This window comes from Pogoniulus pusillus, chromosome 1, assembly GCF_015220805.1.
Source record: "Pogoniulus pusillus isolate bPogPus1 chromosome 1, bPogPus1.pri, whole genome shotgun sequence".
Taxonomy (NCBI): Eukaryota; Metazoa; Chordata; class Aves; order Piciformes; family Lybiidae; genus Pogoniulus; species Pogoniulus pusillus.
In genome coordinates this window covers 41,049,461-41,065,905 of record NC_087264.1, presented here as the reverse complement: position 1 = coordinate 41,065,905, position 16,445 = coordinate 41,049,461, and the positions used below count along the sequence as shown (strand labels likewise).

Below are 16,445 nucleotides of genomic sequence, written 5' to 3'. Positions count from 1 at the left end.
ACTTTGAGTTCATATATAATTGGGGAAAAAAGTTCATTATATAGTGAAGAAATAATCTGAAGATGTAAAATTTGACTGTTTTAGTAACAAAAACGCAGAGCAATCTTGAATTGATTCTGCCTAGCTACCCATCTGTCTGACATGCTGGGATTATTTAGCACAGGGCTTCTCCAATGGTACTGCAGGTGCCACAACGTTAATGTATTTCACAAATATTTAAATGACTTAAAGCACAGCTGCAGAAGAGATGGTGCAGCTAAGCAGTTAACAGCAAAAGATGAAAGGCTGCTTTATACGCAAGCCAAAACTTCTAATGCTATTTTCACAATGCAATTGTGATTTTGCTTATTGGAAAGTCATCTCATACACAGGGCTGTATCACACATGCAGAAGCAAACCTCAAAATGTTAAGACATGCTTCATCCCATTCAGATTTGTTACTTCTCACAGACATGACAGAAAACAGCAGTTTTATGTATACTGCATTGATAAAATCTTCACCTAGAACCATTATTGTTCAGTGAAAACCAAACCAAAACCAATCCAAAACTGATCATAATGACTAGAAACCTCTTTCCATGCGTACACCACAGCCATGGTGCATGCACTGCAGCCTGAAAGTTGCCTTTGACAGAACCCTAGCATTTTCTAATGCAACCATCAGCACTAAGTGCAGCCAAAACCCCCAACAAACGAAACAACAACAAAACCCAAAATCATAGTGCCCTTATACTCCTAGAAAGTCCATTTTGCATCCTACTAAGAATTCTAGTAGTCTCCTGGAACTGAAAAAGTACAGTGAACTTCAACTTTTCAACACCTAAGATGTTAAAATGATACCAAGGCCTGATCATTCAGAACCACTTCAGAAGTGAGGCACTACTTTGTCTCCACACATGTCAGTTTTGGTGAGAAACATCTTCAGTACAGTTAGCAATGAGGCATGTCTCCAAGAAAGTAAGAAGTTACTGATGACATTTAGGCTTGAGAAAAAGGTATGCAGCATGAACAAGAATGCCGTGCAATGTAAGCTGACCCTTTGCTTTTTACAGTACTGAAGAGATGAATAAACAATTGCAATGTTTCTTTGACAAAATTTTAATACCAAGTACTTTCTTTGAACAGACAGAAGAGCAATTAATGAGTATATAAACCCATGATGGTTAGAAAGTCTTAACTCCCTTGTCTCTGGCAGAAGACAAATTTCTGTATAGGTGCTTTTGCAGTTTCAGACACATGTATAAGGTCAACATATTTATTTGGTTTTGGTAAGGAGGCACAGTAAAAATGAAAATGCAGGTTTTGCAAACATCATCAGATACCAGCTATAAGAAACAGGAAAAAGTAAATACCCACCTAGCTTTGCCTCAGATGTGTCCATCTCCCATTTGCTTTTCGGAATGTAACCCTAAATCATACACAGAGAGAAGCTCGGAGGATTAGAGAGAGACACACATGCATATCACTTTTGAACTGGAAACAGCATTATAATGGGAGCTTAAGGCATTTATTTTGTAAGGCACAACTCTTGTTATCAGAGAGGAAGGAAACACATTACTCAGCATTTGAGAACTCCTGCATCCACTTCCCACTCAGTGATTTTAGCAGCCCTTGCAAATCATTACAAGAGTGCTACACTCTGCAAACGGAACTCTGCAATGGGTCTTAACAGACAGCAAGGGTGCTGTGTACACAGTTACTATGGAATATTATCCCAGGTGGCAAAGTTATTGTAATACAAATTATCAGGCATAAAGAATACTCGAAGCTTTACAAATACAAATCAGAAAGTTCCTGTAGTAGTAAGCTTTTAAGAATATACTCCCACATTAATACACACAACCTCCACTTAATAAACCTTTCAAAGGGACATACTAAATTCTTGTGTGAGTGGTTAGACAGCAACTGAATTTTTTTTTTCTAGTTTAAATGAGGGTACTTGTTGAGTCACCAAGATTTAAGTATTATTTTTTGTTTACAAATAACACTCTCAATTCAATGATTCTTTCAAAACACTTTTTCCATACAAACAGCATCACAGTATGTTGCACCTGTAATCATTTTTATCCAGTTTATTCCTTGTAAGTAAGCTTAATGATACTAAGATTTCCTCAAAAAATGTGTTTATTTTAAGATGTCTTCTTGTTATCTTTTAATTTTATACTCTTAGACAAGTAAATTGTTACTAAGCAACCCCTTCTAACTGATTTCAGATGTTCAGATCTGGTGTAAAACTACTTACTTCTGTTTCTCTGCAATTACATAAAAAGTTCAATACAGTGAAATGGAAACCCTGGGAGCTTTTAAAGTTATTTTTAATAAAGAAGGAAAATAGCTACTTTAAATTTCAACAAGAAAACAAATAATCCAGGGACCAGTTTTATCAACTTCTTTCCTGCTCTATTTACAGAATTTGCTTGCCCTGTAGTAAGCACAAGTGTATTTGTTAATGCTAAGGTTTACTAAATCAGTGTACTATTCCAGAGAGCTACACTGTTTTTGATTATGTTCAGCAATGCTCTTGCAAATTTCCTAAGAGATTTTTTTTCTGCCAAGCACCTATCAGTGACTTGAAATTATTAGGCCTTTGTATTTTGTTGTTCTTAATCAAGTCTGTAATTAATACAAACTAAGACAGTTTGTACTACAGTATTTCTTTGCAACAAATAAATGAACTTCATGTATATATGTATTTATACTTTTAAATCGAGTTGCACACTGATATTTGCTCAGGAAGTTTACACCACAGCTCAAAGTCTGTACTGAACAAAGTGATGTGTGATACATTGGTGAGAAAACTCAATGCCTACATAATTCATACCATCAAGCACAGAAAAGCAAGACTTGTCTGACTGCTACAAAGAACCCTACAGGAGTTGACAATAGCAACAAAAGAGTGACTTTGATGGTGTGAAATGGCCTGTTGTGTGCTGAATCTGCACAATATCCCAGTCCTCAGATAAGATTTAGACTTCATCCTTTAGTACAACACAGTTGTGTATTTCAAGCACATTTGCCAGACGGCAAGGAGTTTCAGACTTCTGTTGTTTCCAAATGATTAAATGCAGCAGAATGAATTGAAGAACCCTTACCAACTGTTCTCAAGAAGGCAACAGAAATCAAAATATAGTGTACTGTTCCACCTTCCTGTCTGACATACCTCTCTCTGAGATCAACCACGTGACTGAATAGCAGAGATAACACACAGCAGACAATTCTTTGCTACTTTTCATCTTTTGTGAACCCAAACAGAAAACACTTTTATATGTGCATTACTTTTAATTATTAATTTACATAGTTTTCACCAGCAAGCTTTCTCCTTGTTTCAGAACAAAAAGACCTGTTGTTTATATGATGTACATGAGGACACTCCCCAGAGCCCATAAATGCACACACACACACACACACACTTACTTATGCACAGGTAGCTCAAAAGATAAAGACAACTTTCTCTTCAGATATAGCTCATTTCAAAGAAATGAGACTAGCAGCCATATGCCTCTAAACATGGATGCATCTCTGAAACGTTCTAACCACATTTTATGTAGTCTGTGCCAAGTCATAATTTAGTAAAAAGAATAAGTGAGTCGCGTTGTAAAAAAGAGATGTTTATTAAAATCCACTCTTCCTAAGCTTTGGGTTTTTTAATTCTGTATTTCAACTGCTTTCTAAACTGATGCTCCTGAGGAATAGAAAATTTTCATCATGGAAAAGGACTTTTCTTGTCTCGTATTTTTGGCTACTTCCTGTTTATTGGAGTTTTAACTGCTTGGTTGTGGGAACCAGGGTTTGACACATCAAGCACTGACCAGTTGCAGGTCCAACACATACCAAGAAGTTACATTAGGAAGCCTTCTGTAGCCTTTTAAATACATACCTAAAAAGGCCAGCCCTCAGGGCAATTCTCTAAACTTCATTTATCCAAGAGACCTAATCCCTCATCTTGGAAATACCTACTGACAAAGTCAGTGAGCCTTGGCAGAGGAAGCATTCTTCTTTGCTGTTGCCATATACTGTGACAGTCGAGGAGAGTTCTTTAAACACATGGAAGGAAATAAGCTAAATCTTTGCCCATTCTTCCCATTCCTCGACTCAGTGTAACTCTTAGGTAATCTGGTAGACAGCGCTAGGATGTCCTGTGGTTTATAAATGCCTGTAAGAAGCATGTTGTCCTGCTCCACTGATAATGCTTGTTTGTGCAATATACTCACAGATTCTTCAAATATTCAGTTAGAAATTATATGATTCAACATTAAAATTCTCCTAGAAATATTTAAGGAATGAGTGACTAGAAAGGCATGCATTAAGATCGCACCGCTAAGAACAACTGTTTGGCATTTAAAAGACTGAGACTCTCCCTCAAACACATTAAACAACATTTTGTTAGAGATGGCTGATGTGTCTCCTACCAGTTCACTTTCTTCTTCCTCTGCTGTATCCTTCTTGGCTTCTTCTTTCTGGTCTTCTATATTTGCATCAAAATCCTCCATCTCCACCTGTTTCAAAGCCCAAGCACGAATAAGCAGAAGCTCCCAAGCTCAAACAGAAAAGAAAGAATTAATCCTGGAAAGTATGAACACTGGTTTCAGACCAAGAGATTTGGAGTTATTCAGTCTGGAGAAGAGATGGCTTATGGTGGCGTTTCAGTATCTGAAGGGGGCCTACAAGAAAGCTGGGGAGGGACTTTACAGGATGTTAGGTAGTGACTGGACAAGGGGAGATGGAGCAAAACTAGAAATGGGTAGATTCAGGTTGGATGTTAGGAAGAAGTTCTTCGCGATGAGGGTGGTGAGACACTGGAACAGGTTGCCCAGGGGGGTGGTAGAAACCCTATCCCTGGAGGTTTTTAAGGCCAGGCTGGATGGGGCTTTAAGCAACCTGGTCTAGCATGAGATGTCCCTTGCCCATAGCAAGGGGAACTGGATCATCTTTGAGGTTACTTCCAACCCTGGCAATTCTCATTCATTTTGGCTTCCTTTAGAAGAGGGCTCCCTTCTAGCTACAGTGACAGAATGCATGGGAATGGCACAATCATTTATTCTTTTCTTTCATACACATTCTTTGTGCTACCAGTTTCTTTAACAGTAGGATATTTCTCTTGCTTCCCACACAATCACATTTTGAAACCTGAGATCTCAGAAAGAGATCTTAAACTTGCCACTTATACATCCCTGCAATGTCACTCTCTGTACAGAACACCTTCTCTGCATAGAACATCTCCATCAAGGCTTTATCTTTCATGTACTTATTCACAGGGAAGAATAATAACCCCAGAGGTTAACTGAGAGGTTAACTAAGAAAATGGACATAAATCTAATCCTGCCCATACAATAGAATATTTTGAGGCCTACAGCTTTCACGAGAACTCATGTTTATACCTAAAACTCTTCAGTTATGTACAGTTCTTCATACCATTACTAAAACTTCAATGCACAGAGTAAATCACAAATTGGCCCTTCTCTGAGTCCACTCCAGAGCTAAGCCTTTTGCTATCCTCCTAAAGATTGCTGTTTCTGAGAAAAGAATTTAGAAATTATAAAATAACCTGCTGACTCTACAAGAAACTGCAAGGAGAGAAGTTCCTTTCTACTTCAGCAGTCTGCCAGTTTATACAGCCGTGGCAAGAGCAGTTCCGACAGCAGTGTGCAGCTATGGTACGTTCATGATGACAATACAACTGACATACTAATTTATTTCCAGGACTCCTGAAACTTCTGCCAAAGAAGGCAGCAACCATACTGAAAGCTAACACACAGATGCATGTTGCAGCAAACTGCAAGTGGAATAAAACAGTAGCATACTTCTACCATGTTATTTATTCCTATATTCTCTGCTACAGGTCTGCATTTCAAAAAGCAGGGACTGAGAAGAGTTTGAATTTATTTACTTATTTTATCAAACTACTTCATCAAATTAGAATCCAACCAAACCAGTAACCTGAAAAAGTGACGAGTTTCACATGTCAGAGAACAAAGATCTTCTTTAACTAGTATTCAGCAGTTGCTAAGAGCAAAGTGGCTTCAACTCTTGCTCAAAGATGTGTAAATCTGGGCTCCAAAAAGCTTATAAAAATAATATTTGGGTGAGAAGAACAACAGAATGTACTTGTTTGACAGTGATTCTGTCCTTCTACAAGTGCCAAGTATAAGTGCCCTGTTTTGATGCCTGCTTTGGATTTCTAGTATAATCACATGTAGATAATTCATCATTTTAACAAGCAAAGATTCTCACCTCTTCGATAGCAGCATCCTGCAACAAAGAACGAATGTCCAGGCGCATCATGTGACGTGGTGCTGCCTCCCAGTGATCAGACATCTAACAAAAGAACAAACCCAAGTGAAGCATCTCTGAAAACATCACAGGTTTGATGGAAAATTTGATTGCTGATCATGAACAAGATGTACGTATTTAGGAGAAGCATTTAAAATCACCCCCCTTAAATATCTGCCAGCTTTTCTTAAGAGGAAACGTGTTAAGCATTATAGAGTCTAATACAGATCAACAGTTTTCCCCAACACCAGCAGCCCTGAAAGCACAGCAAACCATCATTAATCCTATGAGGCCAGAGGCACACAGTTACCCTGCTGATTTCCTTTAGCTTGCGTCCATGAATATTCCTCTTGGAACACGTCTGGTTATCTGCACTCATTTCAGCTAAGTATACCTAGAAAGAGAAAGACAGTATTAAATCCTGTAAACTAATTTTCAGAGCTCATTTTCTACCTGGTGACAGACTCTAGAGCTGTAAATTTAAGAAAGGCAAATCTATAACTGTAGACTACAGCATTTGTCCTGCCAGGTTCAAATAGTTTTGAGTCTCCATTACCTCAAACCCTTTGGTTTTTGCAGCACTCCAAAACTGTTCAAAGTGTCGCACTCTATCATTGATAGCATCAAGGATAATGAAAGGGAAGAAGCCATCATCCAAGGTCTTTTTGAAAGTTTTAAACATGCTGGTACGATAGGTCTCTTCCATATCAGCTTCATATTCGTACTCCATCACCTTTATCAAAGGACAAAAGCATTTAAGAAAGAGGACACCTGTTAAACTGCTAACGTTCAACCGCGGAACATCACAACTGCAAAGTTCATTGGTACGAGAAAATAAACCAAAACCTTCCAGGTCAACCTCTAGGAACTCATCCATTTTGCTCATATGTTATATTGACTTGGTTTGAAAAACAGCTCGTGGAGCTCTGCACTCTTCCAAAGCCACAAACAGAAATTCTGATTGCCACCCTTGTTGTTCCAGAACATCTTGTTTCATTGTCAAGACAAGCAGCTGACTTTAAAGTACCTTCTTTTTCACTTTTTTCCCTGTGTCTGGGTCTCTCTCTTCTTTTTCCACCTCAGTGATAAAGTAGTCATCCAAGCTGAGCACTCTTGGTGCAGGCCCTCCACACTCTACTTCCTTATCCTGGGAAGAAAGCGAAAAATATACACTCTAAAAATGTTTTTTTTTCTTCAGAAATGCTACAGAACACCTTAAGCAAAACAGTGTTTTTTCCCTGCTCTTTATTCAAAACAAGAAGAAAGCATTATCCCCCATGCTTGCTAATAGTGGAGGGGATTCACACACCATACAAAGTCATGGAACACGAAATAAGAACAGGCTGAAATTCCAAACAAACACGAAGAAAACGGCAGAGGAAGTGCCTGTAAAGGATAGGCAGCACTACATAGCCAAGGGCTGTTTACATACCCTGATGAGTTTTGCTACGTGAGTCTTCCCACTGCCAGGCAGCCCTCTCATGATGATTACAATCTGAAACAAAGGTCATGTAAAAAGACAGGATACTGTACTACATTTAATAGAATCTCTTCTGCAAAATCTGTCTTCTAGGAAACGATGTGCTCTGGGCTCACACATCTCGTACATCATCAAGCAAAGCCAGTACCATGCCTCACTGCCTGTTTCACAAACCAGGCTGTGAGGACCGGTAGCAGGTCCACAGAACAGGAGTATATGATGTTAATCACCTCAGCTGTTTACACTGCACAAGACATGATAAATCTGGTTCAGGTAAAATTAATTGAATGAAACTTGTCCAACTGTTTTATAGTCTGAATCTTGTTCTTTTCTATTTCAATCTCTTGACTGTGTGAAGCCAAGTCTTTATTCTGATACATCAAAAAAATCAAGTGAAGATCTCAAGAGATACTAAAATGCATTGATGTTACCCACTAAGTGGTATTTCATCTCAGCATTCCCAGGAATTTTACATCTTCTGGGGACACCCAACCAACATTCTAGGAATTTGTAAAGGAACCAAGAGCATTTCCAGAACTTCCTCAAATGTAGCCTTCACAGAACCACAGAATGTTAAGAGTTGGAGGGGACCTCCAGAGATGGAGTCCTGCCAGAGCAGGATCACCTAGAATAGGCCATACGGGAACACATCCAGGTGGGTTTTGAATGTCTCCCGAGAAGAAGGCTCCACAGTCTCTCTAGGCAGCCTGTTTCACTGCTTTGTCATCCTCACAGTGACAATGTTTTTCCTTCTGCTCATGTTCATCAGCACTTTATCTCAATATAGACCTCACAGAAACCAGCTGCTGCTTTCAGAATGCATACTCACCCTCTCTGGCCTGCTATCCCGTCCTGGTGGCTTCAAAATATCATCTACATTTTTAGATTCTGGCTTCCTTTCCACACGTGGAGCAGGTGGTGGCTGACGGGGTATTGATGGAGCAGAAAGAGGAATTCTTTCCTCAGGGTAATTTCTACGATCACCTTCAAATTCCAGAGTTTGGACAGCAGAATTTTCTTAATTTGATGAAAAAAGAAAATAAAATTAAACTGGTCATGTCCAGTTGAGATGAACTCAACCAAGTTTCATCATTTCAGGATGTGTTCCCTAAATCATAGAATCATAGAATCAGCCAGGTTGGAAGAGACCTCCAAGATCATCCAGTCCAACCTAGCACCCAGCCCTAGCCAGTCAACCAGACCATGGCACTAAGTGCCTCATCCAGTCTTTTCTTGAACACCTCCAGGGATGGTGACTCCATCACCTCCCTGGGCAGCCCATTCCAATGCCAATCACTCTCTCTGGGAAGAACTTCCTCCAAACATCCAGCCTAGACTTCCCCCGGCACAACTTGAGGCTGTGTCCCCTTGCTCTATTGCTGTCTGCCTGGGAGAAGAGGCCACCCCCCACCTGGCTACAATGTCCCTTGAGGTAGTTGTAGACAGCAATGAGGTCAGCCCTGAGCCTCTCCTCATAGGATTCATGTTCCAGGCCCCTCACCTGCTTTGCTGCCCTTCTCTGGACACATTCCAGCACCTCAAGATCTCTCTTGAATTGAGGGGCCCAGAACTGGACACAGTACTCAAGGTGTGGCCTGACCAGTGCTGAGTACAGGGCAAGAATAACCTCCTTCATCCTGCTGGCCACACTGTTCCTGATGCAGGCCAGGATGCCATTGGCTCTCCTGGCCACCTGGGCACACTGCTGGCTCATCTTCAGCCTACTATCCACCAGTACCCCCAGGTCCCTTTCCTCCCGGCTGCTTTCCAGCCACTCAGTCCCCAGCCTGTAGCGCTGCTAGGGGTTGTTGTGGCCAAAGTGCAGAACCCTGCACTTGGCCTTGTTAAATCTCATCCCATTGGCCTCTGCCCACCCATCCAGCCTGTCCAGGTCCCTCTGCAGGGCTCTCCTACCTTCCAACAGATCAACACCTGCTCCTGGCTTGGTGTCATCTGCAAACTTACTGATGCTGGATTCAATCCCCTCATCCAGATCATCAATAAAGATATTGAAGAGGACTGGGCCCAATAATTCAATTATCTAACCTTGAACCTATTGCAATCAAATAAATGGTTTTGCAGAGCATACAATGGTTGTGCTCCTGATCTCATCACCACTGAGAAACAAAACTCCGTGACATCACCCAAATAAATTTTCCTAAATTCAGAACAAATAAATGCTGCAAATCAATCAGTCAATCAATCAATCTTCTCCCAATTAAGTCTTCACCCCTGAAAGCCCTTATTTTTCACAACACTCTACCACATGGCTTCAAGACTGAGAAACTGTACCTCCAAACATGGAAGGCCCATGATCATAGGCTGGACGATCTGTCTTCCGCTCATACGGAGGTCTTTCAAAGCCACCCCGCCTAGAGGAGGGATGATCTTTCTTGTCACGGTAAGACTGAGCCCTTGAAGGTGTAGAAGGAAGAACCCTGTCAAAGAAAAGTATTTTTGCATATTTCTAGAATTTCTGCTACAGATCCCAGAGCGAAATGAATGTGTATCCCATAAGCAAGTGTTGTGGGTTCAAGCCTAGGGGTCTTCAAGAACCTTAACGTTCCTTAACGTCGTCCAGAACGGGACAGATAAGTTCAGGGATGGACACCAAAAAAAATGTGATCTTCTGTTATTTCACAGTGTCACAGTATTATTAGGATTGGAAGAGACCTCACAGATCATCAAGTCCAACCCTTTACCACAGAGCTCAAGGCTAGACCATGGCACCAAGTGCCACGTCCAATCCTGCCTTGAACTGCCCCAGGGACGGCGACTCCACCACCTCCCCGGGCAGCCCATTCCAGTGTCCAATGACTCTCTCAGTGAAGAACTTTCTCCTCACCTCCAGCCTAAATCTCCCCTGGTGTAGCTTGAGGCTGTGTTCTCTCGTTCTGGTGCTGGCCACCTGAGAGAAGAGAGCAACCTCCTCCTGGCCACAACCACCCCTCAGGTAGTTGTATACAGCAATTTTCCTCCATAATGCCTACATCTGCTCTTACAAATGAGCAGCACAGGCTGTTTCTGGCTCTTTCTCTCTTTTCTCTGCTCCTGATGCATGTGCTGTTACCTTTTCATGGAGGAGAGGCCTTTTCCTAGCCTCAGCTGGCAGCTACACCGCTGGGCCTGTTGAGGCTTGTGGTAGGGAACAGTTTGGCCTGCTCTTGGGCCTGGTGAGGCTGAGTGGGAGGAGGTTTTTCTGAAGGCTCTGGTGGGCCCAGGTGGAGAGCTGGGCCTAATTTGTGTACGCATTCCGTTTATCTGAATACCCTTTGTACATAGCTGTAAATAGAATTTCCATTCAAACTTCCAACCCAGCAGGGAGCAGTTTTACGTCGCTCTTTGGGAAGGGCCTGGCCTTAAAAACCTCCAACACAGTCTGAATGGTCTCAATGTCAACCGTGCCCCAAACCCAGGTACCTGTCATCCCGGGGATGCCGCTCTTTATCGAACCTCTCTCGCTCGTAGTCCACGGAGCCGCGGTCCCGGTGCAGCTCCCGCTCTCTCTTGAAATCCCGGTGATCCGTGCTGGCACTGCCTTGGCGCTCGAAGTACGGCTCACGATCTCGTTCTCTGTTGTAACGACCAGGGTGCTCTGAAAGGAGAAACCCACAGAAATCCAAACTACCATAGAATCAGAGAATCAACCAGGTTGGAAGAGACCTCCCAGATCATCCAGTCCAACCTGTCACCCAGCCCTAGCCAGTCAACCAGACCATGGCACTAAGTGCCTCATCCAGGCTTTTCTTGAACACCTCCAGGGACGGTGCCTCCACCACCTCCCTGGGCAGCCCATTCCAATGTCAATCACTCTCTCTGGCAAGAACTTCCTCCTAACATCCAGCCTAGACTTTCCCCGGCACAACTTGAGGCTGTGTCCCCTTGTTCTATTGCTGGTTGCCTGGGAGAAGAGACCACCCCCCACCTGGCTACAATGTCCCTTCAGGTAGTTGTAGACAGCAATGAGGTCACCCCTGAGCTTCCTCTTCTCCAGGCTAAACAACCCCATCTCCCTCAGTCTCTCCTCATAGGGTTTGTGTTCCAGGCCTTTCACCAGCTTTGTTGCCCTTCTCTGGACACGTTCCAGCACCTCAACATCTCTCTTGTATTGAGGGGCCCAGAACTGGACACAGCACTCAAGGTGTGGCCTGATCAGTGCTGAGTACAGGGGAAGAATAACCTCCCTTGTCCTACTGGCCACACTGTTCCTGATGCAGGCCAGGATGCCATTGGCTCTCTTGGCCACCTGGGCACATTGCTGGCTCATCTTCAGCCTACTATCCACCAGTACCCCCAGGTCCCTTTCCTCCCGGCTGCTTTCCAGCCACTCAGTCCCCAGCCTATAGCGCTGCTTGGGGTTGTTGTGGCCAAAGTGCAGAACCCTGTGCTTCGCCTTGTTAAATCTCATCCCGTTGGCCTCTGCCCACCCATCCAGCCTGTGCAGGTCCTTCTGCAGGGCTCTCCTACCTTCCAACAGCTCCACACCTGCTCCTGGCTTGGTGTCAAAACATACAGAATGCCAGCTTGGAAAGGACCTCAAGCATCATCTAAGCCCAACTTTTCAGGGTAAGAATATCGCTTACATGAGCTGGCCCAGCACTCTTTCAAGCTAGGCCTTGAAACTGTCTAATGTGGGGGAATCCACCACCTCCTTTGGGAGTCTATTTCAGTGTTTAATAGTTTGAATGGTGAAAAAAAAATCTGGCATCCAGTCTAAGTCTCCCCTGTAGCAACTTCTGCCCATTGCCCTTTGTCTTCACCACATGACTCTTTGTAAAAAGGAAGTCTCCCTCCTCTTGACAGCCACCTTTTACGTATATGTTTATAAGGTCTCCCCTAAGCCTTCTCTTCTGAAGGTTGAACAAACCCAGTTCTCTCATCCTTCCTTGTTTTCAAATGAAAAGTAACAAGCAAGAGTGTAAGAAAAGTACACAGAAATATACGATGTGAGAGCTAGAGCAGACAATCAGCCACTGAGTCTCTTGTCCAAACTGTCACAGACAACCATGCCATGCAATTCGACTTAGAGCCACAGAACTGCATTCTTGAACTCTTTAGACCATTGACTGCATTACTCCTTTTGACAACATAAACTGTTATGGGCCTTTGAAGAATGTAAATACAGTGGTTCTAGCTTAAATGAAAGTTTAGTTTCAGATATGCTTTTAACACTTCATAACTTTTCTTCAGAGCTGGATAGATGCCTGAGAGCTAACCCAGCACTGCCTACCTTTCTGAAACGGTTGCCTCTCTGGCAGAGGTTCTGGACGCAGGGTTACCCTTTCCCCATATGGAATCTGTTCCACTTTGCTGGTGGTTATATCTGGTTAAAATAAGTAAGAAACAATTTAAGTCTTACAAATGCTCTTCTTCCATTTCCTTCCCTCTGCCATAAAAAGAAATAAGTCAATGACACTCCAAACGATGGGAATAGCTACTCGAAATTTCCTTTAACGGATAAACAAAAAGAGCCACACATAAATACACAAGACAGTGGCTTTGAAAGTCTGAATAGAGTGTATAAATACGTGTACCACCTGACTCAACAAAGGGACTTCAGCCTTTTCAGGTAAGTTCAGGTAGCACACATGGTCAGAAATGCTCAGAAAGTTTCAGTAACTGTTAGAACTGCTGTAATGTCAAGAATATTAACTGAAATGCTCACTTTAGATTCTTAACAGAGTCAATTTTTCTAGCAGCTTCTAGTAAAATGTGTACTTAATGGAACTGACATGGTTTCGACTCATGCTGTGGCACCTTAGAGGAAAAAGACTCTTTAAATGACAATGCACAATGACATGACTTCACTCCTGTTAAAAACTAAGAATGAGGAAAATAAATTCTACTAAAAAAATAGTGCTGGATTTTAGCTTTGATAAGCTCAATATTAAAAATCAGAGTCCTTTGTTGTTTATGTTTTAAATAACTGTTTAGGGCACACACCCTTCAGAGAAGGACCTTTGTCTCCCTCTTTGTCTAGAGGGTACCTCACACCCATTAAATAGTACATAAATGAGGCTAACACCAGTCACATTCTGCTTGATTTTACTAAGTCACAGCTGAGAACTGTTAACAGTCCAGAAGCAGCTTCTAGCACAGTTATTTCCATACTCAGCTACAAAAGAATTAAGTATTGATATCATTCTAAACATAAATCATTATAGAATGGCTTAGGTTGGAAGGGACCTTAGAAATCACCTACTCCAACTTCCCCACTATGGACAGGGATGCCTCTCAACCAGACTCAGCTGCTCAAGGCACCATCCAACCTAGCACTGAACACCCCCAGGGAAGGGCCATCCACAACCTCCCTGGGCAGCCTGTTTCAGAGTCTCACCAACTTGGCACTGAAGAACTTCTTCCTAAGATCCTGTCTAAACCTACTCTCCCTCAGCTTAAAATCATGCCCTATTGTCCTATTGCTATACATGCTTAGGAAAAGCATTCCTGTAGAATCTCTTCAGATATTGGAAGGCAGCTAAAGTGTCCCTCCCAGAGTCTTATGTAGGCCCAGCTCCCTTGGCTTATCTTCACAGCAGAGGTGTTCCAGCCTTTGGATCATCTTTGTGGCCCTCCTCTGGACTTGCTCCAACAGCTCTGTGTCCTTCTTATGATGGTGACACCAGAACTGGATGCAGTATTCAAGGTGGGCCTCACAAGAGCAGTGCAAAGGGCAGGAATCACCTCCCTTGCCCTGCTGGCTACACTCCTCTTGCTGCAGCCCAGGATACTATTCGCCTTCTGAGCTGCATGAGTGCACTGCTGGCACATGGTGAGCTTCTTATCAATCAATAGACTCAAGTCTCTTTCTTCAGAGCTATCCTCAACACAGGTGTGATCACATCAGCTGGTGTTTATTTGAAGCAGACATGGCTATACACCACTCAAATCACATGAAATAGCTCATTATCAGCACTGAAGAAAACCTTCAGCTCAAGGCTGGAGGTTACAGACCCCTTAGAACTGCACTGCTTAGCATTAGATCACAATGTGCTCAGCCTACAGGTCAAGTGCAGAACATATATGGCATGCTTTGCACAGCACACTCCTTTAGAAAGAAGACAGGAGGACTAATTAGCTCTGTTACAGATCAGATGACTACTCCAGAACACCCACCTCGCCCATGGCCATAATCCACAGTTTGCTGAATTACAGGTGCCTTAGGAACTGGTGGAATAACTGGAGGAAGAGACACTGGTAAGGCTGATGGAAGGGAGGTGTGAACAGCAGGTACTTTCACAGGTGAGGAGATGGGTGGAGGCATCATTGACTCCTGCTTACATAACTCATACTCCATATTTGCTCCTTTATCCTCATTTGTGTCCCAGAGTCCGTGGAAGGAATCCTCATCCCAGCGTTCCTGTTCCACAGTAGAAGGTGATGGTTTTAAAGACTGACCATGACTTGGGGTTGTAGTTGCAGTAGAAACTGGAGCATGTGGCCTTGTCATAGGTGTAGTAGGCCTTGTCAGTGGGACACTTGGTCTTGTCACAGGGGTGGGCTCTCTGAACAACACAGGAGGCTTTATAATAACAGCGGGAGAAGATCTAATAGCCTGGGCTTCTACTGGTGCCTCTGAAGATAGCTGAGAAGAGACCTAGATGCAGAAAGCACTTTTAATGTAGATCTGTAAACTAACCTTCTCTCATCTTCTGTCAGTCAGTAAGCACAATGGCAAGCAGTAATCAAATCACAAGCATTTGCTAGTACCTCCATTAAGGTGCTACAGGCAGGAGGACAATTATTTCAAGAAGTGGAGGCCTGAATTAATTTGGTACTTGTTCACTATATGAAGGCTTAAGCATTATTTATTTTCTCCTTCGAAACAACCTTACCAATTCAGCTCCAGTAGGCCTATCTCAGTTCAAAAGTATCTATGGTTTTATTCCCAAAGACTCCTGCTGTCTGCAAAGATTGCTGCTGTCTGTGAGGAGGATGAAAAACTCTGAAAGTAGGGCAGCTTGGTGAGGCACAAAAGGACTGATAAGGCCAGCTCTTTTTGGAAGTCTCTGGGGAAAATTCCAGAGTAGAAACACCTGGAAACCCCTTAATGAAATCAACATCAAATTAACAGAAGAAATGGAGAAGTCTTGCACAGTGGAACACCAAATCAAACCAAAACCCTTTATGAACCCAGCATCCCCATGGAACTACACATGCTGCATTGCAGAAGTTCTTTTCAGCATCACAGGACATGTCAAGTTACAGGCAGCCTTACTAGCACCAGACATCAAAACTTGCAGAATGGTTCTAGATACAAGGCTGACATTTGTAATTATGTCTCAAAGTCCCAGCACAAGTCTGAAGGCAGGAATCTCAAGAAATACAAGAGCTGTTTAAATACCTCTAGGCAGATGGGTGAAATAGCCTAAGAGACAAAATATCTAAGTTGAGTAAAGTCATTTCCTAAAGACATCAACATACCTGCAGTTTGTGGTAGCAAATCTGTTCCATTATTTTACTTTACAGACACTATAAACAAGGGAAAGGTGACCCAGGCAAAAAGAAAACTTGCAGTGCCTCATACGCTGTTTAACACTTCTCTGCAGGGAGGGACAAACAAAGCTTCATCTATCAGACCCAGAGCTCATTATGGTTGCATTTATTAATACAATAACCTTGGGCTTAAGACGTGATGAAGAATAAAGACTGTGCATAGACTTGGGTATCTTCTCCACCACACATTTAACAAACT

General features: G+C 42.6%; 1 protein-coding gene across 6 annotated transcripts in view; it reads right to left on the bottom strand.

Annotated features, from left to right (window-relative positions):
- YLPM1 (YLP motif containing 1) overlaps positions 1-16,445 on the bottom strand; it is a 41,307-nt gene that overhangs the window by 6,603 nt on the left and 18,259 nt on the right. For 2 of the 6 annotated variants that reach the window (XM_064149729.1, XM_064149688.1), the window contains exons 7-18: positions 14,867-15,347; positions 12,981-13,073; positions 11,171-11,345; positions 10,043-10,188; positions 8,580-8,767; positions 7,703-7,765; positions 7,298-7,417; positions 6,827-7,003; positions 6,581-6,664; positions 6,232-6,315; positions 4,410-4,496; positions 1,357-1,408 (exon numbers count right to left, since the gene is read on the bottom strand). In XM_064149729.1, the coding sequence (XP_064005799.1) occupies positions 1,357-1,408; positions 4,410-4,496; positions 6,232-6,315; positions 6,581-6,664; positions 6,827-7,003; positions 7,298-7,417; positions 7,703-7,765; positions 8,580-8,767; positions 10,043-10,188; positions 11,171-11,345; positions 12,981-13,073; positions 14,867-15,347 (1,750 nt within the window). The remainder of the gene's footprint in view (positions 1-1,356; positions 1,409-4,409; positions 4,497-6,231; positions 6,316-6,580; positions 6,665-6,826; positions 7,004-7,297; positions 7,418-7,702; positions 7,766-8,579; positions 8,768-10,042; positions 10,189-11,170; positions 11,346-12,980; positions 13,074-14,866; positions 15,348-16,445) is intronic. The other 4 variants (XM_064149704.1, XM_064149694.1, XM_064149721.1 and 1 more) reach the window with 4 other exon arrangements.